The sequence below is a fragment of the Hirundo rustica genome, chromosome 24, assembly GCF_015227805.2.
Source record: "Hirundo rustica isolate bHirRus1 chromosome 24, bHirRus1.pri.v3, whole genome shotgun sequence".
Lineage (NCBI taxonomy): Eukaryota > Metazoa > Chordata > Aves > Passeriformes > Hirundinidae > Hirundo > Hirundo rustica.
Genome location: NC_053473.1, coordinates 6,192,837 through 6,220,718, shown reverse-complemented (window position 1 = coordinate 6,220,718; position 27,882 = coordinate 6,192,837). Strand labels below are relative to the sequence as shown.

Below are 27,882 nucleotides of genomic sequence, written 5' to 3'. Positions count from 1 at the left end.
AAATTAATTCATATTCTTATTAGTCTAATAATTAACTAAAATAGCACAGGGGAAAGCTGGGCCCTTGCGGGTGTTGCCTGGAAAGGACTGGCTGCTTTTGGAGAAGATGAATGAAATTGACGTGAAATTGACACGAAATGAAATTTGGAAAATTGAAATATAAAAAATAGAAAACCTCCAGGCAGGCAGAAAAAAACCCAAAAACTTGGGACACCCTGGAAATTCCCACATTCCACCCCAAAATCCCATCCCGAAAAAAAAATTCCACAGGGAAATTCCCCAAAAAACCCATCAGGGAATTGTCCAGAATGGAGCCGCAAGAAAAGCTCGGGAATTGAAGACACACAGATTGGGCTTTATCCAGGTTTATTATTTCCACATCCCCCTGCGCCATCCCGAGGGCCATTCCCGCTTTTCCAGAGGTTTTTCCCGAGGGCCATTCCCGCTTTTCCAGAGGTTTTTCCCGAGGGCCATTCCTGCTTTTCCAGAGGTTTTTCTGCTCCCGGGGTCGATGCTGTCGGCGCTGCCTGAGGGCGAGGCTTTGGAAAAGCGGTGGGAATTCTTGGCACGAGCAGCTGGATTGGGATGGGACGGGCAGGAGAAAGGATGGATCCATAAAAAACCCAGTTTGGAATGGCAGGAGAAAGGATGGATCCATAAAAAACCCAGTTTGGAATGGTAGGAGAAAGGATGGATCCATAAAAAACCCAGTTTGGAATGGTAGGAGAAAGGATGGATCCATAAAAAACCCAGTTTGGAATGGCGGGAGAAAGGATGGATCCATAAAAAAACCACTCTGGAATGCCAGGAGAGGTTGGATTCATCCCCATCCCAGAAACCCCCCCACAAAGGAACCAAAAAAAGCTTTTTTATTTATTTATGTATTTTTTCCCCCTCCATAAAAAGCTCCTGAATCCATTTATTGCACAAAGAAAGGAAAAAGTCCCCACTAAACCCCTCCTCGGCCGCGGGCAGCTGGAATTTCAGCCAAGGAATTCTCTGGGAATTGCAGGGAGGATTCCCAACTCCCCCAGTTCCTCATGGAGCCACCGAGGGCGTGCCCTGCTCCAGATCAGCCCAGTTCCACCCCAAAAATGCAGGAAGCAAACTGGGATTGCCAGGAATTTGGGAAAGACAACCTTGCCCAGGATCCCCCTCTTCCCCCACGCCTTTTTTTTTTTTTAATTTTTATTTTTTATTTTTTTTTTATTTTTTCCAACCAAATTCCAGCCCTGGAGTGAAAGTGAGGAGAAGAAGGAAGGATCTTTTCTTCTCTCCAACTTGAAGGGAAAAAAAAAAAAAGGCTGGAAAAAAAAAATCTCATTTTTTAAAAAAAATATTCCCGTGCAGACTAGGCCCAATTTAAAACTGCCACGACATTCCCATGAATTCCAAGCCCCGAATCCTGATTTAAAAGGAATTTTGGCACTTCCCCCTTGGGGAAAAAAAAAAAAAAATCAACAATTTCAAGGACTTTTTGTGCCACTGCGAAGAGGAACCTCTGAGGAACGGAGCTTGGAAGCAGGGAAAGGTTTCTCCAGCCATTCCAAGAAATTTAAGGAAGCAAAGGAGATGGGGAGGGGGGGAAAAAAAAAAGGAGGAAAAGGTGGGATTAGGGATCAATAGCTTATCCAGGTGGGGTTTTCCAAATCCCCGTAGAAAAACACGGAAGCTTTGCTCCTGTCCATGTAAACATTTCCAGCTCCTTGGAGCTTCCCGACACTTCCTTATCCTAAGGTTTTGTGCCTTTTCCTTCCTCTCCGAGCGCTCTGGGGCTGAGGGAGGAGCGGGCGGCGATCCCGGAGTTCCGGGAAGGGATTTTCCCATCCCCCGGATCGATTTTTGGGGAGGGGAGTGGGGGGGGGGGGGGGTTGGGTTGGCAAAGCCCCCCCCACCCCGTGAATCCCGAGGGGTTTGGAGCTCGCATTCCCGGGCAGCGCGATTCCAGAGGGATGCCGGGGTGGGACGGGGACGGAGCCGTCACCCCCCCGGTGACTCCGCTCGGAGCCCCCGGGCACAGGAGCGGCCGCGACTCCCGGATCCCGCCGCGATTCCCGGATCCCGCCGCGACTCCCGGATCCCGCCGCGACTCCCGGATCCCGCCGCGATTCCCGGATCCCGCCGCGATTCCCGGATTCCGCCGCGACTCCCGGATCCCGCCGCGATTCCCGGATCCCGCCGCGATTCCCGGATCCCGCCGCGATTCCCGGATCCCGCCGCGACTCCCGCATCCCGCCGCGATTCCCGCATCCCGCCGCGACTCCCGGATCCCGCCGCGATTCCCGGATCCCGGGTGGCGCCGGGCGCTCAGGTGGAGTCCTCCAGGGCTTTGCCGGGGTGCCGGGAGCCGGGCCGGCAGAGCCTGGCCATGATGCCCTGCAGCATGGGCTGCACGATGCCCAGCAGCGGCCGCTGCGAGGGGTCCCCGTCCCAGCAGGCTTCCATCAGCTGCCAGCATTCCTCGTCAAACACCGGGAGCCGCTCCGGACGCACCCCTGGAAAACACAGCCCCAGCCTCAGGGACGCCGGGATCGTCCCGGGAAAGAAAAGAGCCCTCCTGCCTGGGGCTCACGTCCCGGGAAAGCGGGCGGAGGGGCCGGGCGAGGGCTGGGAAAGAAAAGGATGGCTGAGGGCGCTTCCAGAGGGCGGCCAAATCCATGGAATCGTGGACTGGAGCGCTGGGGTGGGTTGGGAGGGACCTCAGACTCCTCAAACTCATCCCATTCCAGAGGCAGGGACACCTTCACCATCCCGGGCTGCTCCGAGCTGGCCTGGGACGCTCCCAGGGATGGGGCAGCCAGGGATGCCCTGGGAATTCCATCCCCGCCCCTCCCTCACCCTCCCAGGGAAGGATTTATTCCCAAAATCCCACCTAAACCAGCACACGGAATCCTGGAATGGTTTGGGCTGGAAGGGATCATCCAATCCCATGGGCAGGGACAATTTCCATCACCCCAGGGCGCTCCGAGCTGGCCTGGGACACTCCCAGGGATGGGGCAGCCAGGGATTCCCTGGGAATTCCATCCCAGCCCCTCCCCACCCTCACAGTCAGGAATTCCTTCCCAAAATCCCATCTAAATCTTCCCTCTTTTACTTGACAATCTCTTCTCTTGTCACTCCATTCCATATAAAAATCCCTCTCCCTCCTTTCTGAGCCCCCTCAGGCCCTGGAAGGAGCTCTGAGGTCTCCCTGGAATCTTCTCTTTCCCCAGCTCTCCCAGCTGATTCCACTGGAATCTCCTTTTTGCAGTGATTTGGGATCAAAAGCCCCTTTTCCTGTCGGGATCCTGATCCCCCCACCCCGCTGCACATTCCAGAGCCTTCAGGAGCGGGAACAGCCCGGAGTGTGGGACACAGCCTGGCTCATCCCAGATAATCCTTCCCACGTGACACGGGGGAATTTCCACGGACAGGAACTCCAGGCACAGAGGATCAAACTTCCTGACAAAGCTGGGCCAAATCCCAGCCCTCCCCAAACCCAGGGATTCAGCAGGAGTTGGTATTTTGGGGAACAGCTGGAGCAAATCCCAAACCCAGGGATTCAGCAGGAGTTGATATTTTGGGGAACAGCTGGAGCAAATCCCAAACCCAGGGATTCAGCAGGAGTTGATATTTGGGGGAACAGCTGGAGCAGTTCTTTCCCTCCACATCCAGCTCTGTCCCATCCTCAAGGATTTGGATGCGCAGATCCCACAGCCCAAGTGCCAGGGATTGAACATTCCTCAGGGGATCACTCCTGCCTCTTCCTGGGGCCGAGTCTCATCCCAAGGTTTTGCTGCTCCCTGGTTTGAGCGTGCTCAGCATTCCCTGTGCTGCTGGCAAGGAGCTGATCCCAAATACCTCTTTTATCCTGAGCATTTTAGTTCAACTTCCAGCAGAACCTGGCCAGGTTGGAGCAGTGAATATCCCACTAAAGACTGGATCAAAAACTCCTGGAGCAGCAGGAGCAGGGCAGGGATTGTCCCCTCAATCCCTGTGTCCAGTTCAGGGAGGTTATTTTGGGGCTGGAGCGTGTCCAGGGATGGGAATGGAGATGGGAAAGGATCTGGAGAATCCTGAGGGAGCTGGGAAGGGGCTGGAGAATCCTGAGGGAGCTGGGAAAGGATCTGGAGAATCCTGAGGGAGCTGGGAAGGGGCTGGAGAATCCTGAGGGAGCTGGGAAGGGGCTGGAGAATCCTGAGGGAGCTGGGAAGGGGCTGGAGAATCCTGAGGGAGCTGGGAAGGGGCTGGAGAATCCTGAGGGAGCTGGGAAGGGGCTCAGCCTGGAGAAAAGGAGGCTCAGGGGGAATTCCTGGCTCTGCACAACTCCCTGACAGGAGGGGACAGCCGGGGGGATTTGGGATCTCATGCCAGGGCACAGGGACAGGAGGAGAGGGAACGGCCTCAGGCTGTGCCAGGGGAGGCTCAGGGGGGACGGCAGCAGGAATTTCCTCATGGAAAGGGCGCTCAGGGCTGGGAAGTGCCCAGGGAGGTTTGGAGTGCCCAGGGCTGGAGGTGTCACCTGGAGGTGGCACCGAGTGCTCAGGGTGGGCACCGGGCACAGCTCGGACTCGATCCTGGAACTCTTTTCCAACTTCAGGGATTCTGGGATTTTTACCTCTCACCTCTCCAGAATAAAACTGTTTTTTCCCACCACCTCAGAGTTTTTCAGGTTTTTCAGCCTTGAGCCAAGCCCAGGTACCTCTCCTGACGTTGTTCCACAGGTGATCTTTGCTCGCACACCTCTCAAAAGCCTCGGGTAACTTCACGTGGCCCGAGCAGAGGTACCAGAACAGGATCCCAAAGGCATAAACATCCACGGAATTGTCATATTTCCCTGGGAAAAAACCACGTGGGATCAGCAGGGAGAAATCACTGGGAGCTGGGCAGGAAGAGAGGTGACTCCAGGGGCCTATTTCCCAAATTTCAGCCTCAGTTTCACAGCAGGAAGGCAAAACTTGTGTGAAACCCAGGAACGCAGCAGGAGCTGGGATCAAGGTTAAGCTTTTCCAATTCCCAGGATTTATAAATTTAAGCTGTACCAGGAATTCCCAAACTGAGCTCAGGTGTATTCTAAACACCAACACCGGTAAAGCTCAGCTCTGTCAGAGCCAAACATCAGCCTCTCATCCCAGAAATATCCCAGATATCCCCGAAATTCACACAAATAGAGATGCTTCCATTGGATCCCAAGCTTATCCAGGCAGGAGCAGCTCTGACAGACCAAAAGGATTCGGGATTTGAACTTCCAAGTGGTTCCAAAACTCAGGAAAAACCCTCGGAGCAGCTGCCAGAACTCCCAGCGAATCCCAACTCACTCCAAGGTAGTAACAGCTCCGAAATTCCTTACAGGGAATGCTCCCTGAAGTATTTCCTTATGAACTCCAAGGATTTCCAGCTTCCTACTAAGGGTTTCTAATTGCAAGGGTGTTAATTGCTTCAGCAGAGCTGATCAACCCCATCACCCTGTGTCGAGAGCGGCACAGGATAAATAAAGGAGCAATCCACGGCCTGCACTGAAATCAGGGGATTCCCTGGGGCTGGGATGGTCTCGGGAGCAGCTGAGAGGTGAATCCCAAGGAATTGCCCTGGGAGCTGCAGGCAGGGCGGTGGATTTGGGGGCTCCTACCTGTGAAGAGCTCGGGAGCCATGTGGATGGGGGTGCCCACGATGCTGCCCGACATCATCGCCTCGGGTTTGCAGAAGCCCAAATCCGTGATCTTGGCCCGATTCTTTTTGTCCAGCTGGGGAAAAAGCCACAGCCAAGGCAGGTGAGAAGCCCGTTTCTGCCGTAAAACATTGAATTTTTTTTGGTTTTGATTCACACTGGGAGGGCTGAGCAGCTGGTTTTAACTCTGATTTTCCTGGCTGCTCCTGCGCCTTTCCCTGGAGGCATCGCTCGTCTCCCACACCAGGGGCGTGGCTGGGATTTCAGGGAAGCAGGAACTGGAAGTCCTACTCATGGATTCAGCTGTCTGCACTCCCAAGGAATCATTCCCTGCTCCCTTTGCCCCAGGCTTCCAACCAGGAAAGGAGGCGGCGAAACCTCCCTGTGGCTGCACCAGCTTCAAATACCCCGAGCGGAGAAAGTTATTCCCTCACTTAAAGCTTCTTTTTCCCCTCTACAAAGGCTCTGGGATGAGGCAGAGGCAGGGATTTTCCTTACCAGGACGTTTTTGAGTTTGATATCCCTGTGCACCAACCCCTGGCTGTGCAGGTACCGGATCCCTTCCACCACATCCAAGGCAATCCGCAACCGTGGCTCCAATTCCAGCCCAGCCTGAGGGGAAAAACGTGGATTTTAGTCCTACAAGTTGCTTAGGCCTGCTCTTCTTTACCAAAATGCTGAAAATTGAGCAATTCCAGCTTTGTTTTAGGGATTCATGGGGATTTTTTTAAATTAGAGAATCAGTTTTGGGTTGGAAGGGAAATTAAAACTCATCCCGTGGTCAGGGACACTTCCCACTAAACCAGGTTTAGTCTGAGGGAAAAACACAGATTTTATGCTTAAAAGTTACTTTGGCCTGCTCTCCTTTACCAAAACGCTGAAAATTGAGCTATTCCAGCTTTGTTTTACAGATTAAGGGGGACTTTTTTTAATTAGAGACTCACAATTTGGGGAAGGAAAGGAGATTAAAACTCATCCTATGGGCAGGGACATTTCCCACTAAACCAGGTTGCTGCAAGCTCTGTGCCAGCACTTCCAGGGATAAAATAAATATAAAATAAACACGAAATAAGAGGATTTGGTACCTTCAGCCCCGTGTAGAGGTCCCTGTGCAGCCTCTCCATGATCAGCAGCACAGCAATGCTGGAGCCTCCTCCGTAGCCGTAATCGATCACGGAGCCGTGCAGGTGCACCAGCCTCTCGTGGGACTGCAGGGACCTGCAGAGGGTCCAGCACAGAAAACTGGGGTCATTTCTGGCCCTGTCCTCCAGCCCAGGCCAAGGGAAGAAGCCCCAAAGTCCCTGCAGAAGGTTCAGCACAAAAAATCTGGGTCATTTTTGGCCCCTGAGTCCCTGCAGGGACCTAGAGCAGGTTCAGCACAGAAAATTGGAGCAGTTTTTGACCCTGTCCTCCAGCCTAGGACAAAGGGAAGAAGCCCCAAAGTCTCTGCAGAGGGTTCAGCACAGAAAATTGGAGCAGTTTTTGACCCTGTCCTCCACCCCAGGACAAAGGGGAGAAGCCCCAAAGTCTCTGCAGAGGGTTCAGCACAGAAATTTTGGGTTGTTTTTGGCCCTGTCCTCCAGCCTAGGACAAAGGGGAGAAGCCCCAGAGTCTCTGCAGAGGGTTCAGCACAGAAATTTTGGGTCGTTTTTGGCCCTGTCCTCCAGCCCAGGCCAAGGGAAGAAGCCCCAGAGCTGCAGATTTAACAAAAATTCCCAGCACAGCTCCGAGCAGCACAATCCTCAGCTGTCTGAGCCGATTAAACTCAAAGATAAAAAGGCTTTTTAAAGGTTAGAGTCACAAAAAGCCACCCCATTCTTCTCTCAGCTGGCTGTGCCTGCAGCTGTTTACCGGGAACCAGCTGCTCTCTGCACTGCAGAGCCATCCTTGGCTTTTTTGGGGATTCAGGAAGGACAAGGAGCGGGAAAAGAGGGAGGGTTCACCACCAGGGGAGGATCCACAGCCAGGGGAGGAGAATTGCTGGTTACCACGGTGTGTAAACTCGGATTTACTCTGAATTTGGACAGCACAGGCAGCAGAGAATCCAATCAAGGCAGGAAGGAGCGTCCCTGCCCGGGCTGAGCAGTCCAGGAGCTCCAATCCCAGATTCCTGCAGCAAACCTGGACGTGGCACTCAGAGCTCTGCGCTGGCTGACAAAGGGGACATCAGCCACAGCCTGGGGGCTTCTCCAGCCTGAATAATCCAGGGAAATCACGGGAACGGGGGCCAGCACTCAGGATTACAGACCTCATGTAGTGAAATTCCAGCGCCAGGTCGTTCCAGTGCTTCTCATCCGGAGGGACGACGGATTTGAGGGCGCAGGGGAAGTGTCCCCCCCAGCTGTCACACAGGTACACCACCCCGTACTGGCCTCGGCCCAGCTCCCTGCCCAGCCTGGGCTTCCCTGCAAGGCACAAACCATCAGCGCAGCCCTTCCTCCCTCCCTCCTGCGCTCCCAGCTGCCGGGAGCCAGCGGAAACCCGGCTGGGAATGAAATTCCAACCTGCTCCTGGCCCGGGTGACGCTGTGATGCTCGTAGCCCCAGTTTTCTGTTCTGTTTGTCCCACACCTCTCAGCCCTGGCAGCGAAGGCGGGGAAGAAGCGTGGGGTTTGCTGGCAGGAGCTGCCCCGACTGCTCCACGCCCCGCTCCTGGATTGTCTGCGCTGTCTGCAGCACACAGTGAGACAGACAGAGCTCTCCTCTGCTCCTCACTCCCTCTGCGGAGCTAGCTGAGGCACAGAACTTCCCTGGACTGGTTTTTTGGGTTTTTTTCTTCAAACTGTTTAAACCCATTCTGGACTGAAAATCCAGAGAACACCTGGAGCTCATGGAGAGAATTTTCCAGCACTGGAGGGATTGATAAGAGACTGGGAGAGCTGAGCTACAACCCAGAGCAAAGATTTTCTCCATTTTGCCACCTCTCTCCAGAAGGGTGAGAGGTTCTGTGGTTTGACACGGTTCACTGTTTTTATGCTTGTTGAACAAACAGGTTTTTTTCCCACTTTTCTCTAAGGGAATTTTTTTCCCGGACCGGTTGGGTTTGCTCTCCTAAAGGGATCCCATTTGTGGGAAATGGATTTGTAGAGGATTCCCAAAGCCTGACAGAAGGCTGAGTGCAAACTCTGAAATAAAGTACGCTGACTTAGAAAGGCCAGGGAATAGGACAGACACTGTTAAGAGAGAAATGAAGCCAGGAATAAGTTTAATATCAAACCATAATAAACAACGACCTTGCCAATACACTAGATATTTTTGAGAAATATCTATTTTTGAGAAATATCTATGTTTGAGAAATAACTATGAATTTTTTTTCATATATTTTAATATATTTTCATATGTATTTTTGAGAAATAACTATGAAAGATGTACTGTAGCTAAACCCTTCTAAAATAGATGCATTAAATAATTTATCTATTAAAAACATAATAGGGCGTTTCAATCGATGATTGGCTTGGAAGCATCAGCAGCGTTTTGTGGCAAAAGCTGACAGGCCAAAAACCACTTGTGATGTATTGCAATTGCATTTATGATGTATTGCAATTGCATTTATGATGTATTGTAATTACACTTATGATGTACTGTAATTAGGAAATAGTCTGGGCTCTGATTTTGATGGCGCGGATCGTAACACCCGAAGCGTCCCACCCTTCCCACGAGACTGAAAACGGAATGAAGCCTCTAGAACCCCGTCTCTAGGTCACCAAAGAGGGTTTTTCCACTCCCATTCCGAGGTTTCCTCCCAGAATTTGCCCCCCAGGGGCGGTGCCCGGGGAGGAGCGGGAGCGGGGCCGGCGCCGGCGGAACACTCACCGTGCAGCAGCACATCCTGCAGGGATCTGCTCTCCAGGGACAGCCGCGCCAGCCGAGGAGCGTGCTCCTTCCTCACCTTCAGCCACAGGTCCTCCGTCCTCTCCAGCCGGCCCGAGTGGCCATCCTCCAGCTGCAGGGACAGCACAGCTCAGCACTGCGCCGGCTTCTGCTCCTTGGGACGCTTCAGGAACCCCTCATGGCTCTTTGAGGGTTTCAGGAATCCTTCATGCCTGTGTGATACACCTCAGGAATCCTCTATGGCTGTTTTATGGTTTCAGGAATCCTTTATGGCTCTTTTAAGACAGGTCAGGAATCCTCTATGGCTGTTTGAGACATTTCATCAATTGTTTATGGGTGTTTGATACATCTCAGGAATCCTTTATGGCTGTTTTAGACATCTCAGGAATCCTTTATGGCTGTTTTAGACATCTCAGGAATCCTTTATGGCTGTTTTAGACATCTCAGGAATCGTTTATGGCTGTTTAATACATTTAATCAATTGTTTATGGGTGTTTGATACATCTCAGGAATCCTTTATGGCTGTTTTAGACATCTCAGGAATCGTTTATGGGTGTTTAATACATTTAATCAATTGTTTATGGGTGTTTGATACATCTCAGGAATCCTCTATGGCTGTTTTAGGATTTCAGGAATCCTTTATGGCTCTTTTAAGACAGGTCAGGAATCCTCTATGGCTGTTTGAGACATTTCATCAATTGTTTATGGGTGTTTGATACATCTCAGGAATCCTTTATGGCTCTTTTAGTCATTTCATCAATTGTCTATGGGTGTTTTATACATTTAATCAATTGTTTACAGGTGTTCTATAAATTTCAGAAATCCTTTATGGCTGTTTGATACATTTGAACAATTGTTTATGGATGTTTGATACATTTCAGAAATATTTTATGACTGTTTGATACATTCAATCAATTGTTTGTGGATGTTTGATACATTTCAGAAACCCTTTATGGGTATTCTATACATTTAATCAATTGTTTACAGGTGTTTTATAAATTTCAGAAATCATTTATGGGTGTTTTATAAATTTACTCAATTGTTTACAGGTGTTCTATACATTTAATCAGTTGTTTATGGATGTCTTAGACATTTCAGAAATCGTTTATGGGTGGTTTAGGCATTTAATCAATTGTTTATGGGTGTTCTATACATTTTATTAATTGTTTATGGTTGTTTTAGACACTGAATTGATTGCTCAGGAATGTTTTATACATTTATTAATTTGTTTGTGGGTGGTTTTATACATTTAATCAATTGTTTATGGATGTTCTACATATTTAATCAATTATTTAGGAATGTTCTACACATTTAATCAATTGTTTACGTGTGTTCCATACAATTAATAGATTGTTTATGGATGTTTTAGACATTTAGTAAATTGTTTACGGATGCTCTGTACATTCAATCAATGAATTATGGATGTTTTATACATTGAATTGTTTATGGGTGTTCTATACATTTAATAAACACACAGCTGGAGTTTAGGGAGGTTCCAGGCTCTTTACAAGTCTGCTTTAGAAATAAAACCGTGTACTAAAGTTCACATCAGCTGTGCCAGCTGCCAGCTGCGCTGAGAGCACAAATTCTGCTTTTGCACTTGAAATTCCCTGTCCCAATCCCAACCCCGAGCTCCTGGGCAGTTTTTGCTGGATTTCCAGTTACAATTCCCTTTCCCAATCCCAACCCCGAGCTCCGGGGCAGTTTTTGCTGGATTTCCAGTTTCAGTTCCCTTTCCCAATCCCAACCCCGAGCTCCAGGGCAGTTTTTGCTGGATTTCCTGTTACAGTTCCCTTTCCCAATCCCAACCCAGAGCTCCAGGGCAGTTTTTGCTGGATTTCCAGTTTCAATTCCCTTTCCCAATCCCAGCTCTGAGCTCCAGGGCAGTTTTTCCAGTTTCAATTCCCTGTCCCAATCCCAACCCCGAGCTCCGGGGCAGTTTTTGCTGGATTTCCTGTTACAGTTCCCTGTCCCAATCCCAACCCCGAGCTCCAGGGCAGTTTTTGCTGGATTTACAGTTACAATTCCCTTTCCCAATCCCAACCCCGAGCTCCTGGGCAGTTTTTGCAGTTGCAATTCCCCTTTCCCAATCCCACCCCCGAGCTCCAGGGCAGTTTTTGCTGGATTTCCAGTTTCAATTCCCTGTCCCAATCCCAACCCCGAGCTCCTGGGCAGTTTTTGCTGGATTTACAGTTACAATTCCCTTTCCCAATCCCAACCCCAAGCTCCTGGGCAGTTTTTCCAGTTTCAATTCCCTGTCCCAATCCCAACCCCGAGCTCCGGGGCAGTTTTTGCTGGATTTCCAGTTTCAGTGCCCTTTCCCAATCCCAACCCCGAGCTCCAGGGCAGTTTTTGCTGGATTTCCAGTTTCAGTTCCCTTTCCCAATCCCAACCCCGAGCTCCAGGGCAGTTTTTGCTGGATTTCCAGTTTCAGTTCCCTGTCCCAATCCCACGCCCGGGCTCCGGGCAGCTTTCCCGTCTGACCTGGCGCAGGGAGGCGGCGAAGGCCTCGTGGGAGCTGTTGAGGCGCGTGCGGAACTGGCTGCAGATGCTCTTGGCCAGTTTGGAGGCGCTGAGGCTCTCGATGGCGTCCTGGGCCACCTTCCTCTTCCAGTCGCTGCTGACGGCCGGCGGGCTGACCCACGTCAGCCGCTGCAGGATCTGCCACAGGCGGCCGGGAAAAGTCACCCGGGGATCCCTGGATTCGCCCATGGGATCCCCGGTGAGAGGAATCCCTGCAAAGAGCCCCCCTCCTTCGGCCGTGCATCGCTGGACCCGTTCATCATCGGCTCGCCCCGGAGGCGTCCGAGGGCTGAGCCGGGACGTGCGGGGGTCCCGGGGCTGCGCTGAGCTGCAACTGCTGCGGCTCCCCTACAGTCTGCAGTCGTATTTATTAAATATTTCATCTAATTGTGTTTACTGGATGTTTAACTCAATGGTATTTCTTAAATATTGAATGTAGTCATATTTATTAAATATTTCATCTAATTGTATTTACTGGAGGTTTAACTCAATGGTATTTCTTAAATATTGAATGTAGTCGTATTTATTAAATATTTCATCTAATTGTATTTACTGGAGGTTTAACTCAATGGTATTTCTTAAATATTGAATATAGTAACGTTTATTAAATGTTTCATTTAATTATACTTATTGGATGTTTAATTCAATGATATTTCTTAAATATTGAATGTAGAAATATCTATTAAATGTTTCATTTATTTATTGAATGTTTAATTCAATGATATTTCTTAAATATTGAATGTAGAAATATCTATTAAATGTTTCATTTATTTATTGAATGTTTAATTCAATGATATTCCTTAAATATTGAATGTAGTAATATTTATTAAAAGTTTCATTTAATTATACTTATTGAATGTTTAATTCAATGGTATTTCTTAAATATTGAATGTAGTAATATTTATTAAATGTTTCATTTAATTATACTTATTGGATGTTTAATTCAATGATATTTCTTAAATATTGAATGTAGTCATATTTATGAAATGTTTCATTTAATTATACTTATTGCATGTTTAATTCAATGATATTTCTTAACTATTTAATGTAGTAATATTAAATCTATTTTAGTTTCATCTATTTATACTTATTAAACAGTCAAAATAATACTAAATATCTAGTTTAGTAATATTTATTAAATATCCCATCTAATTATATTTACTAAATAACTAATTTGAAATTATTTCTTGAATGGTTCGTTTAATTATATTTATCGAGCATTTTGTTTAATTGTATTTATTGAATGTTTTATGTCGTTATATTTATTAAATATTTAATGTAAGGATGTTTATTAAATATTTGATTTCATTACTTTTATTAAAGATCTAATTTAGTAAAACGTATTAAATATTTAATTTAATGGTATTTGTCCAATATTTAATTTAATGATATTTATTAAACACTTATCTGAAAGCAAATACCTCTTTAAGGGGTTCTTCGTGCTCTGCAGGAGTAAAGGAACGATCTGGAGCATTTGGAAATTCCTGGTTTTTTTGGGAAATGAGGTTTATTTGGGCTCTGGGATTTTGATTTAGGACAACTCACTCTTCTCCCCTCAGGTTTCTGGTTCCAGTTCCTGGCTGTTAAAGCTCTGACCTTCCTGAAATCCCTGCTCTGAGCTGGAACCTCCTTCCCTCCGTGGACGGGTGAGCAAGAACACGACTTTCCTCAGCTCCCAGCTGGGATTCCTCCTCCTCCTCCTCCTCCCTGGGACCCACACCAGGCGTGCAGCGCCCGGAATTCCCTGCTTCCTAATGAAGGGTGAGGCAGAGCCATCTAATTACCCACTAATTACAGGAAGTGCCGCATCCAACCCCTGGAATTTCCACACCTTGGTGCAGGAAAAAGCTGCTTCCCTGGAGATTCCGTCAATTCGGGAACGCCTCTCCCCGATTTTCCTGTCACCAATCCCCTCTGGATGAGAACCCCGCAATCCCAGCATGGTTGGGGTCGGAAAAGATCGGAAATTTGATCCCATTCCACCATCCCAGGTGGCTCCAAGATCGGAAATTTGATCCCATTCCACCATCCCAGGTGGCTCCAAGATCGGAAATTTGATCCCATTCCACCATCCCAGGTGGCTCCAAGATCGGAAATTTGATCCCATTCCACCATCCCAGGTTGCTCCAAGATTGGAAATTTGATCCCATTCCACCATCCCAGGTGGCTCCAAGATCGGAAATTTGATCCCATTCCACCATCCCAGGTGGCTCCAAGATTGGAAATTTGATCCCATTCCACCATCCCAGGTTGCTCCAAGATCGGAAATTTGATCCCATTCCACCATCCCAGGTGCCTCCAAGCCGACCTCGGGCACTCCCAGGAACAAACTCCCAGCTCCCAGAGGGAACTCGGGGAGCAGCTGAGAGGATCCTTTGCTCCACAGTTCCCTTTCCCAAGCGTCCGTACCTGCTTGATCTGCTCCCAAAGCATCCTGGTCACCGTCGAGCCCGAGTGGAAAGTGACCTCCACGTGGTAAGCTGCATTCAGGATCTGGAAAAGCAGGGAAAAGAGGGGGAAAATGGGAATTCTGCCAGCTAGGAACTCAGCTAGAGCCTGTGAAAATGGAAAAAAAAAAAAAAAGAGATAGTCCATAAATCACTCGGTTCATTGATTTATTTGATATCTCATGGGCGCTTCTAGGCCAGAATTTGATTCTTCTGCACAGATTTGGGAGAGAATTGATTTCTTTTGTTGTGTCACGTGTGTTTCTAGGTGGCAATTTGATTGTTTTATAAAGATTTAGGAGATGGTTGGTTGTATTACCACATGTGTGGTTTTAGGCTGTAATTTCATTATTTTATACAGTTTGAGGAGATAACTGATTTATTGCCTTGTTTCAAATTGATTTATTGTATTATTTCCTCGGGCTGTAATTTCATTATTTTACACAGATTGAGCAGCTAATTTGATTTATTGTTTTGTTTTGTGTGCGTTTCTAGGCTGCAATTTGACCATTTTCTGTAATTTTATGAAGATGACCGTCCCACCACCGCAGATTCCCGCCCGTTCCCGATTTCCTGGCAGACCTGCTTGAGATAGCTGCTGGTGATGTGCACGGAGCCCTCCCTGCCCTTCTCCAGAGTTTTTAGGTGTTTTTGGCTGTAATTTCATTATTTTACACAGACTGAAGAGCTAATTGATAATATTGTGTTGTTTCTAGGCTGCAATTTGACCATTTTCTGTAATTTTATGAAGACGACCGTCCCACCGCCCCGGATTCCCGCCCGTTCCCGATTTCCTGGCAGACCTGTTTGAGATAGCTGCTGGTGATGTGCATGGAGCTGTCCCTGCCCTTCTCCAGAGTTTTTAGGCTGTAAATTGATTATTTTACACAGATTGAAGAGCTAATTGATATATTGTGTTGTTTTGACGATTTTCTGTAATTTTATGACGATGACCGTCCCACCGCCCCAGATTCCCGCCCGTTCCCGATTTCCTGGCAGACCTGTTTGAGATAGTTGCTGGTGATGTGCACGGAGCTGTCCCTGCCCTTCTCCAGAGTTTTTAGGTGTTTTTGGCTGTAATTTCATTATTTTACACAGATTCAGGAGACAAGTGATCTACTGTGTTGTCTCACGGGTGTTTCTAGGCTGCAATTTGACAATTTTCTGTAATTTTATGACAATGACCGTCTCACCACCGCAGATTCCCGCCCGTTCCCGATTTCCTGGCAGACCTGTTTGAGATAGCTGCTGGTGATGTGCACGGAGCTGTCCCTGCCCTTCTCCAGAGTTTTTAGGTGTTTTTGGCTGTAATTTCATTATTTTACACAGACTGAAGAGCTAATTGATATATTGTGTTGTTTCTAGGCTGCAGTTTGATAATTTTCTGTAATTTTATGACGATGACCGTCCCACCGCCCCGGATTCCCGCCCGTTCCCGATTTCCCGGCAGACCTGTTTGAGATAGTTGCTGGTGATGTGCACGGCGCCGTCCCTGCCCCTGTCCGTGCCGCGGGCCGGGTGCACGGAGCCCTCCCAGGACTCCTCCAGGCTCTTGAGGCAGCGCTCCAGGGTGCCCACGAAGCTCTCGCGCAGGTAATCCACGGAGCTGATCAGCTTGTTGGCCACGGCCTGGTTCAGCCTGGAGATGATCAGCTCCTGGATCTGCTGGATGCAGCGCTTGATGTCCTTGGAGCTGACGGGCTCGCCGTTCTCGGGAACGATGATGTCTGCGCGGGGAGGGAGGAGAAGGGCCGTGGGACGCGGGATCCCCGGAGCTCCAACCGCTCCCGAGGGGGTTTGACATGAAAAGCGCTTCCCTCGCGATGCCGCAGCGGCGTCGTTATTATTTTATCCAAGGTTTATTAGCACTTATCCGAAATTATTGTTGCTTCGTGCGATATTTTCGTGATTATTTTAGCCAAGATTTTTCCCGCTTGTTTTTGCCCAAGATTATGATTTTCTTATCCAAAATCCAAATTAAAAAAAAAAATATTTATAATTATTTAATCCCTGATTAATAATTATTGTTTTATCCAAGATTGTAATCATTATTTTATCAAATATCATCATCACTATTATATCCAATACTATTAAATTTTTCTACTATTATTAATCATTTTATCCACTATTATTAATCATTTTATCCACTATTATTTCATCCAAGATTATTATAATTTCATCCAAAATTATCATTGTTATTTTATCCACAATTATGCTGATTTCATCTGTGATTATGACCATTTTACCTATGATTATTTTATCCAATATTATTAATTTCTTTATCCACAATTATGACCATTTTATCCACAATTATGACCATTTTATCCACAATTATTTTTCCCACTATTATCACCATTTTAGCCACACTTATCACCATTTTAGCCATTTTACCCACAATTACTACCAGTTTACCCACACTTATTTTATCCACACTTATTATTATTTTACCTATACTTATCACCATTTTACCCACAATTATTATTTTACCTATACTTATCACCATTTTACCCACAATTATTATTTTACCCACACTTACCACCATTTTACCCACAATTATTATTATTTTACCCACCCTTATCACCATTTCACCCACACTTATTTTATCCACACTTACCACCATTTTACCCAAAATTACCACTATTTTACCCACAATGATTTCACCCACAATTAGTATGATTTTACCCACACGTATCACCATTTTACCCACACTTATTTTATCCACAACTATTATTATTTTACCCACACTTACCACCATTTTACCCACTATTATTATTAATTTACCCGTACTTATCACCATTTCATCCACACTTATTTTACCCACACTTATCACCATTTTACCCACAATTATTTTATCCACACTTTTCACCACTTTACCCACAATTACCACCATTTTACCCACACTTATTTTACCCACACTTATTATTATGTTACCCACGCTTTTCACCATTTTACCCACAATTATGTTACCCACACTTATCACCATTTTAGCCACACTTGTTGCCCACACCTACCACCATTTTACCCACAATTATTGTTACCCACACTTATCACCATTTCACCCACAATTATTTTACCCACAGTTATTATTATGTTACCCACACTTATCACCATTTTACCCACAATTATCACCATTTTACCCACACTTATGTTACCCACACTTATCACAATTTTATCCACAATTATTATTATGTTACCCATGCTTACCACCATTTTACCCACACTTATCACCACTTCACCCACACTTATTTTACCCACAATTATTATTATGTTACCCATGCTTACCACCATTTTACCCACACTTACCACCATTTTACCCACAATTATCACCATTTCACCCACACTTATTTTACCCACAATTATTATTATGTTACCCACGCTTACCACCATTTTACCCACAATTATCACCATTTTACCCACAATTATCACCATTTCACCCACACTTACTTTACTCACAATTATTATTATGTTACCCATGCTTACCACCATTTTACCCACACTTACCACCATTTTACCCACAATTATCACCATTTCACCCACACTTATTTTACCCACAATTATTATTATGTTACCCATGCTTACCACCATTTTACCCACACTTACCACCATTTTACCCACAATTATCACCATTTCACCCACACTTATTTTACCCACAATTATTATTATGTTACCCATGCTTACCACCATTTTACCCACAATTACCACCATTTTACCCACAATCATCACCATTTCACCCACACTTATCACCATTTCACCCACACTTACTTTACCCACAATTATTATTATGTTACCCACACTTACCACCATTTCACCCACCACTATTTTCCCCTGGCATCAACCCCCTCCATCCAACCACACCCCCCACAAACAAAACCCTCTCCAACTCCTCATTTCCCCCCAAAACCCCGCCCGGCACACCCCGAATTCCCCACCTCGGAACTCCATGCTGGCCGCGTCCTCCAGCAGCTGCTCCTTCATGCTCGCCAGCGTGTCCACGATCATGTCCTTCATCTCCTCCTGCTTGCGGTTGGCGATGCCCATCAGCGACTCGTAGAGCTCGTTCTCCTTCCGCCGCGTGTACTCCAGGCGCTTGGGCGTGATCTGCAGGTCCCGCTGCATGTCGAACGCCTGGTCGATGAAGGTGTTGAGGCAGCGCCCGTGAACCTCGCTCAGCCTGGTGGCCGCCTGCACCAGGTGCTTCTGCAGCACCTGCCTGCAAAAGGCGCTCAGCAGCCGCAGCTTCTCCGGCTGCTCCGCCAGCACCGAGGAGCCGGCAACGCCGCGGGGGCTCAGGTACTCCAGATCCAGCAGCTGCCGCCGCAGCGGGGATTCCTCCCAGGAGAGGCTCTTGGATTCCTCCCAGGAGAGGCTCCTGGATTCCTCCGAGGAGAGGTTTCTGGATTCCTCCGAGGAGAGGTTTCTGGATTCCTCCGAGGAGAGGCTTTTGGATTCCTCCGAGGAAGGATCTTCGGCGCCGGCCCGGGGGAATCGCAGGAAGCAGATGGGGAGGGAGAATTTTTCCTTGATTTCCCGAAGCTCTGCCTGGTCCGACGGGGACAGCCGGGGCTCGCTGATGGCGAAGGTGACCACGGGCAGGACCTGCGTCACCAGCTCGGCCAGCGTGGCCTCGGCGGGCTGGAAGCCCCGGCACGGAGCCACCACGATGTCCACCTCCTGGGAAAAACAGAAAAGGAGAAGGTTTGGAGAGGTTTTCCCATGCGAAAAATGCCCTGGAATTCATTCACACAGCAAAAAAAGGGAATTCTTCAAAGTCTCACCTGCAAGGTTGATCCCTAACTCCAAATTCCTTGTTTTGGACCAAATCCTTGGAGTTTTAGCCCAGTTTAGGATAAGGCTGATCCCTGGACAACTCCAAATTATTTTGGACCAAATGCCTTGGAAGTTTAGGACAAGTGTCCCAGGAAAGAGCCAGCACGGGAATTTATTGAAGAGGGCTGTGGCAGTGCCACTGCAAATTCCCTACAGACCAGGGCAGGGACAATTTGGGAATTAATTTATAAGGGCTGTAAATGTCACCTCCCACGGATCAGGGACAGTGGCAGTGCCACCCTGAGCTCCCCATGGGACAGGGACAGTGCCACCCCGAGCTCCCCATGGACCAGGGACAGTGGCAGTGTCACCTGGAACTCCCCATGGATCAGGGACAGTGGCAGTGCCAACCTGAGCTCCCCATGGGACAGTGGCCGTGCCACCCCATGCTCCCCATGGGACAGTGGCCGTGCCACCCCATGCTCCCCATGGGACAGTGGCAGTGTCACTGTGAGCTCCCCACGGATCAGGAACAGTGGCAGTGCCACCCCGTGCTCCCCATGGGACAGTGGCAGTGCCACCCCGAGCTCCCCACGGATCAGGGACAGTGGCAGTGTCACCGTGAGCTCCCCATGGGACAGTGGCAGTGTCACCCCGAGCTCCCCATGGGACAGTGGCAGTGTCACTGTGAGCTCCCCATGGATCAGGGACAGTGGCAGTGCCACCCCGAGCTCCCCATGGGACAGTGGCAGTGTCACCGTGAGCTCCCCACGTGACAGTGGCAGTGCCACCCCGCGCTCCCCACGTGACACTGGCAGTGCCACCCCGCGCTCCCCACGTGACAGTGGCAGTGTCACCCCGAGCTCCCCACGGATCAGGGACAGTGGCAGTGTCACCGTGAGCTCCCCATGGGACAGTGGCAGTGTCACCCCGAGCTCCCCACGTGACAGTGGCAGTGCCACCGTGAGCTCCCCATGGGACAGTGGCAGTGCCACCCCGAGCTCCCCATGGGACAGTGGCAGTGTCACCCCGAGCTCCCCACGTGACAGTGGCAGTGCCACCGTGAGCTCCCCACGTGACAGTGGCAGTGCCACCCCGCGCTCCCCACGTGACAGTGGCAGTGCCACCCCGCGCTCCCCACGCCCCGCCGGCAGCGCCCAGCACGGTGCCACCCTCACCTTGAGCAGCGCGTGTGGCAGCACCACCTCCAGCTCCGCCACGGTCTGCGCGGGGTCCTGGGCGTCCCCGGGCACGCGCAGGTCCTGCTCGGGGATGGTGTCCCAGTGCCCGCTGTGCGCCGCCAGCGCCTGCACCAGCTCGTACTGCCCGGGCAGCGCCAGGCTCAGCCGCGTCCGCGCCCCGTGCGTGAAACGGACGCGGCGGCGCCGGCAGCGCTCCTCGGTGCCACCCCTGGGCACGGGCAGGGACCTCGTGGTGCCAGACCCAGGGACAGGCGGCAGCTCCTCGGTGCCGCCCCTGGGCACGGGCAGGGACCTCGTGGTGCCAGACCCAGGGACAGGCGGCAGCTCCTCGGTGCCGCCCCTGGGCACGGGCAGGGACCTCGTGGTGCCAGACCCAGGGACAGGCGGCAGCTCCTCGGTGTCACCCCTGGGCACGGGCGGCAGCTCCTCAGTGGCAGTTCTGGGGACAGGCAGGGACTCTGCGGTGTCACCCCCAGGGAGGGGCAGTAGGTCCTTGGTGCCAGTCCCAGGAATGAGCAGGGACTCTGTGGTGTCATCCCTGGGGATGGGCAGCAGCTCCTTGGTGGCAGTTCTGGGAAGGGGCAGTAGATCCTCGGTGTCACCCCTGGGGACAGGCAGGGACTCCATGGTGTCACCCCCGGGGACAGGCGGCAGCTCCGCGGTGGCAGTTCTGGGGACGGGCAGTAGGTCCTCGGTGCCAGCCCCAGGGACAGGTGGCAACTCCTCGGTGTCACCCTTGGGGACAGGCAGCAGCTCCTCGGTGCCAGCCCCGGGGACAGGCAGCAGCTCCTCGGTGCCAGCCCCGGGGACGGGCGGTAGGTCCTTGGTGTCACCCCCGGGGACGGGCAGGGACTCGGCGGCGCCAGCCCCAGGGACAGGTGGCAGCTCCTCGGTGTCACCCCGGGGGACTGGCAGCAGCTCCTGGCCCAGCAGCGCGTTCAGCAGCTGGCACTTGGCGCTGCAGCTCTGGCCCAGGATCAGCAGGCACGGCCGCCAGCTCACCGAGCGCTGCAGCTGCTCCTCCTCGTGCGGCGGGAACGGCACCGGCCCGGGGCCTGCAACGGGAATGGAGCTTGGTCGGGGCCGTATCCCGGAGGGGAGAATGGCAGAGCGCGGCCCCACAGCCCGGCAGAGCGGCCAGAGCACCGGGAACCGGCCCCGGCACGGGGAATTCCTGCTGCGCCCACGCGCGGGGCCACGGCAGGGTGACGGGCACGAAACCAGGAAAAAAATTCACTATTGATACAGAATCCCAGAGCCACAGAACAGCAGGGTCAATCACAGGATCAAACACAGAATTCCAGGATTCTGGAATCACAGAATCAATCCCAGAGCCACAGAATGCCAGGGTCAATCACAGGATCAAACACAGAATTCCAGGATTCTGGAATCACAGAATCAATCCCAGAATTACAGAATGCCAGGGTCAATCACAGGATCACAGAATTCCATGATTCTGGAATCACAGAATCAATCCCAGAATTACAGAATGCCAGGGTCAATCACAGGTTCAAACACAGAATTCCAGGATTCTGGAATCACAGAATCAATCCCAGAGCCACAGAATGCCAGGGTCAATCACAGGATCACAGAATTCCGGGATCCTGGAATCACAGAATCAATCCCAGAACCACAGAATGCCAGGGTCAATCACAGGATCAAACACAGAATTCCAGGATCCTGGAATCACAGAATCAATCCCAGAACCACAGAATGCCAGGATCAAACATGGAATCAATCCCAGAATCAACCACAAACCCCAGGATCCCAGGATCAAACACAGATATTCCAGGATTCTGTTTCCTTGGAAAGAATCTACCCAGAGCCCTGCAGCAATTTAATGGAAAGCTCTAAAAATCAAAATAAACCAGTTTTCAGTCAAAACTCCCCAAGGCTTCACTCTGCCAGGGGCTGGAATGGCTTCCCAGTGCTCCAGGAGGCCCGTGGGTTATAAAGGCCACTTCCCAAGCTTTTGAGGCCACTTCCCAAGCTTTCGAGGCCACTTCCCAAGCTTTCGAGGCTCAGCTGTACAGAACGCTCCTGTTCCATGTCAGAAATAAATTCCAGCCACGGCTGGGTGACAGCTCCAGCCACACTCAAAACCACCCAGCACATCCCCAGGGTGTCACTGCACCAAAATCCAGGATTAGGGACAAGAAAAAGCAGGAAATCCTCCCAGGGGGAAGGAAAAACAGCAAAATTCCTTCAGCGAGGCTGCTGCAGGAGGAGCAGCAATTCCCGGAGCCAAACCAAATCCTCCAGGAAGTGGCAGAATTCCAGCAGCCCGGGAAGGGATGAGCCACGGGGAGGGCACTTTGCTGGCAGCCAGAAGGTTCTGGAACAGCCTCAAACCCTACAAACACTCCCACAGATGTCCTCAGAGCCCACAGACTTCCTTCAGACCAAGCGAATGTCCCACAAACGTCCCTCAGACCCCACAGATGTCCCTCAGACGTCCCACAGATCCCACAGACGTCCCTCAGACATCCCTCAGATCCCACAAACGTCCCTCGGATCCCACAGATGTCCCTCCCTCGCTGCTCTGACAATAAATAAACGCCTTCCCCGAGCTGGCAGAGTGTGCCAGGGGTTGGTTTGGAGAGGAGCAAAGGACATTTCCCAACATCTCGAGCCCAGAGCTCGCTGTCATCACCCTCCTTACTCATCTTCCCTCAACACAGATGAAGAATTCCAAGGTCAGTGGGATGGAACAACTCCCTGCCCTCACCTGCCTGCGCTAATTCGGGCTCAGGGCTGAGTTTAGCTCCTGTTTTCTTTCTTAAAAAGTCCTAAATCCAGCTTTGCAAAGAGTGAAACTCGGTGTTAGCCTCGTGCACGGCAGCAGAATGGCTCTGACAGCCCCAAAAACACGGACACAAACAAATCCCGGATCCGCTGCGCTTCAGGGATTCAAAAATTCCAGGGCACACGGCCCAGGGACGAAATGAAATGGGAAATGGAGCCACCGATCCCTAAAAATGCCCAGCTCGAGGGGTACAAACCACCAGGGTTGCTGTGATCCTGGCGGGAGCAGCAGGGATTTTACAGGGAAGGTGCTGTTAAAATTCCTTTTTTCATGAGTCATGTTCTGGCAGCCCAAAGTGTGAGGAAAACAAGATCCTCCCCTGCACCAGGATCCTCCTCACGCGCCAAACCCGATTACAGAGATCCTGCCATGCATCCCGCTCCTGGCCCCGGCGGCTTAATCACCCCAGGTTCATTAAAATCAGCCAAATTTGGAGCACTTCGTGTCGTCTTAGGCTGGGTTAAAGCTTCTTTAAAACCCTGCCCCCAAGGTTTGCCTTCCCCTCCAACCTTCCAGCTGGAAACAGGATTTTGGAGGAGTTTTTCGACCCCCAAAACTAAGGAAGAACCCTCTTTGTGCCCAGCACTGCACCTCTGCCCCAATCCTGAGCCCCAAACCCCGAGTCTGGGCATGGTTTCAGGGAGGAGCCTCTGCCTGGAGCCTGATTTTCGGAATTGTTTTCCAGACGAGCCTTTCAAGAGCCACATCAAGTGACCAAAGGGCTGGAAGCTGACCAGGAGCTCACAAAAGATAAGGATCTGGAAAAATCCCACAAATTGCACATTTGAGGCTTCGTCTGCAGGATGAAGGGTGGCTTTGATCTGGGGACATTCCTTGGAGCTTCTCCTGGGATTCAGGCCCTGGAGGATGAAAAAAGCAATTCAGGGAGGGCTGCACAGGCAGGGCCTTTTCTCTGCTGAGGCTTCTGAAGGGAGAAGAGGGAGCAGAGCTCCCTCTCCTCGTTCCAGGAATTCGTGGATCCTTAAGTCCAGCAAAAATATCCCCGAAAAATCACTGAGACACAGCAGCTTAACTGGGATCATTGAAGGATTGTTTATGTGGATGGAGAAGTAGAATCCTGGGATGGTTTGGGCTGGACCTTAAAGCTCATCCTGTTCCTCGGCCATTCACCATCCCGGGCTGCTCCAGCCTGGCTTTGGGCGCTCCCAGGGATGGGGCAGCCACGGATCCTCTGGGAATTCCATCCCAGGGCCTCCCCACCCTCACAGAGAGGAATTTCTTCCTACATCCCATCTCAACCTTCCCTCCTTCAGCTCAAGGCCATTCCCCTTATCCATGTGAAAATTCCCTTTCCAGCCTTCTTGGAGCTCCTTTGGCGACTGGGAAACTGCTCCAAGGCCCTGCCAAATCCATCTTTTCTCCAGGATTTGTGGTTGGAACACCTTCCCTGCGATTCCACAGCCCGTGATCAGCACGGACACGGATCCAGGGCGGAAGGGATCCGGCATAAAGCAGGATCAGAACTTCTCCTAAGGTCCTCCCAAATCCAACTTTTCTCCAGGATCCATAGTTAAAACACCTTTCCCAAGCCCCTCCCAAATCCATTTTTTCTCCAGGATTTGTGGTTAAAACACCTTTCCTGAGTTCCCACACTCCGTGATCAGCGCGCACACGGATCCAGGCTGGGAGGGACTCAGTGAAAATCGGGATCAGAACTTCCCAAAGGGAAGCAGCGACATCGCCGTGCCCACGGAGCAGTGCCAGGGCTGGAGCAGGAGCTCCGTGCCGGATCCATCCCGGATCCGCGCTGCCATGGGCCGTGTGACCGACACTCCAAACCGCGGGGGAGCCCCGGGGCGCGCATCCCATGAATTCCCCGGGATGAAAGGAGGCCTGTCCACGGAACAAGGGCGGCTCTCACCAGGATTCCTCCCCAAATCCACCCAAAGCACGGCACAACAACCCCAGCGGGGATTTATGGAGCCTATACAGACTTCCGAGCATTGACTCATCCCTTTTCCTGCACTTTGATGGCCTCGCTCGCCTTTATCCCAGTTTCCAGACCCTGTTTTTGCCAGGGCTGAGGGGTTTTCCAAGGATTCCAGCCATTTCCGAGCTGCTGCCCGTGACTTCCAGCCGGCTTTGAGCATCACGAGGTTTAATCTCAACACATTTGTATCAGCTGAGGTGTCCAACACTGGCTCGGAGCAACCTGGAATGTGTGAGACTGGATGGGCTTTAAGGCCCTTTCCAACTCAAACCAGGAATTGTAAATAAACCCACTTCTAATTCCATATCAGCTCAGAGGTGTTGATTCCAGGAGGAAAAATAAACAAACAATTAATTCCAATTTCAGCAGCTCCAAAGGCTGCAGAGCCAAATTCCATCCCCTGAAGCTCCTTGGAAAATCCTCCTTTCATCATCCTAAGGAGTTATTCCACAAAACCAATCCCATGGGCAGGGACACCTCCCACTATCCCAGGCTGCCATTTTTTATCCATTTTATCCACTAATCCAACCTGGCCTGGGACATTCCCAGGGATGTCAGGGATTCCCAGGGATTTTCAGGGAATTCCATCCCAGCCCCTCCCCACCCTCCCAGGGAAGGATTTATTCCCAAAATCCCATCTATCCCTGCCCTCTGGCAGTCATTCCCTGTGTGCTGGCGCTCCATCCCCTGGAAATATTCCATCTTTTCTCATCAGCTCCTTCAAGTCACCCCAAATCCTTCTCTCCTCTTCTCCAGGCAGAACAATCCCAAATTCCAAACATCACAGGGTCACCTTATCCCGGCCCCAAAATCTCATTCCCCACCCAGCCTGGGGAGAAGGGCAGATCCCAAAATCCCGATGAGCTCCCAAAACCTCTCCAGCCACAACTCCACGGTACCACAACAGGAAAGTCACCCCCAAATCAGCCCAAAGCCTTATTTTTTTATATATACAGACAGAAAAACTTGAGACTTCGAATGTGAAACCATGAATTGGAGCAGGGGACAAGCAGGGACGAGAACCCTGGACGAGAACCCTGGACGAGTGGCCAAGAGAGATGACTCAGGAGCCGTTTGGGGGTGAATGAAGAAGATCTTTATGGACGTTTCCCATCACACCGAACTCCTCTCACGAGACAGTCTTATGGAAACACCAAGGCCTGCACTGGCAGGAGCGGTGCCGCCCGCAGCTCTGTTTGTCAACAGCAGCAGATGACCAGAGAGCCCCTGAACGAGGCCACACGGAGCTCCGGGACGAACCGGGAATGCCAGCCCTCCATCCCACCCGCTCCAGGCGCTGCCCCTTCCGAACCCCCTCCCTGTGGGGCTGGAGCGGCAGGTGGGGGTCAGGCAGAGGGTCCCCATCATAAAATCACGGAAGGGACGCACGGGGATCGTGGATCCAGCTGCTGGCCCCGCACGGACACCGCAACAATCCCACCCTGCGCATCCCCGGGAGCGGGCTCCGAGCGCTCCCGGAGCTGTGCCCATTCCCCGGGGAGCCTGAGCAGTGCCCCACCACCCTCTCGGACAACAATACCCATCCTAAATCCTCATCTCCATCCTAAATCCCCCCCTGCCCTCCTCCCTTCACCCCGCAAAGCCTCTCACACCCTCCAGGCACCCCCAGCCCTGTGACCCCCATTACAGCCCCCCCAAAATCGGACACTCCGCTCCGCGCCGCGACCCTCACAAGCCCCCCAGAGACCCCTCACGACCAGAGATGTTCCCTTTACCCCCCCCAGACCCCTCACCCTCACACCCCCCGCCCCAGCGAGGCCGCCCCGGCCCCGCCCCGCCCGCCCCCGCCCCTCTCTCACCGCCGTCCCCGGGACGCGCATCCCCGGCGGAGGGGGGGCCGTCACCGGCAGGCGCCGAGGCGAAGGGATGTCCCTGGGAGAACTTGACGTCGCGGAAGAACCTCTTGGTCTCTCGCAGGTTGTGCTGCAGCCGCGCCAGGTGCCGGTTGTAGTGGCCGAAGGAGCGGCAGAGCTCCCGCACGGCCCCGCCGGGACCCCGCCATGACGGGGCCCCCTCGCCCTCCATGTCCTCCGGGTCCGCCCCGCTATCCCCTCCCCACCGCGGGCAGCACTCGGGCCCTGCCAGGCTGCCGCCGTTCCTCGGGGGAACCTCCCCGAGGATCTCCTCGCCTCCCGACCCCCCCCACCCCCCGCCCCTCCCGCTTCCCCCGACCCCCGCGGCCGCCGCCTTCTCCCGAGGGGAAGCGCCTCCGCCGGCCGCGCTGCGTGTGCGCGGAACGTTTGTCGGCGCGCCGCAGGGCAAAGGGGGAGGAGGCCGGGCGCACCCCGCGCGCGAGGCGCCCTGGGAGATGTAGTTCATGTATGTTTCAATTGAGTTCTCTATCCCGGCCCGCGGGGGCACGCCGGGAGTTGCAGTCAGTCGTGCCGCAAAGCCTCTTGGAAACTGGAGTCCCTGGAAGCGCGGCCGCCGACCTCTCTGCGCGGCCTCTGCGCACCCCCGCGGGGGACGAGAAAAAACACTCCAAAAAAAAGAGAACGAGCATAAAATAACATCTTTAATAAAGGGAAGCAAAAGGCGAAGGCGGAACGCCGCCCGCTGCTCCCCCATCCCGCGCTGCGCGGAGCGGCTCGGCAGGAGGCGGCGCGCCCGTCCCCAGCCCCGCTCCGCCTCCGCGAATCCCCGGCGGCGGCCCCGCGTTCCACGCGTCCTCATTGGTTCATTCCCCCT

General features: G+C 51.4%; 1 protein-coding gene across 2 annotated transcripts; it reads right to left on the bottom strand.

The window, feature by feature from the left end:
- Positions 1-349: 349 nt before the first annotated feature.
- On the bottom strand, positions 350-27,233 carry DSTYK (dual serine/threonine and tyrosine protein kinase). 2 transcript variants are annotated; one of them, XM_058423475.1, is made up of 14 exons: positions 26,994-27,233; positions 21,196-21,471; positions 20,393-21,162; positions 18,377-19,118; positions 15,900-16,174; positions 14,410-14,493; positions 11,962-12,138; positions 9,460-9,589; positions 7,896-8,052; positions 6,733-6,865; positions 6,146-6,259; positions 5,609-5,723; positions 4,682-4,816; positions 350-2,495 (listed from the first exon to the last, which is right to left on the bottom strand). In XM_058423475.1, exons 1-14 carry the CDS (start codon positions 27,217-27,219, stop codon positions 2,308-2,310), a joined length of 3,522 nt encoding a protein of 1,173 aa, XP_058279458.1. In that variant the 5' UTR covers positions 27,220-27,233; the 3' UTR covers positions 350-2,307. The 2 variants fall into 2 exon arrangements, with proteins under 2 accessions (XP_058279458.1, XP_039941620.1); XM_040085686.2 differs by having other exon boundaries at positions 20,393-21,471.
- Between the last annotated feature and the right edge of the window lie 649 nt (positions 27,234-27,882).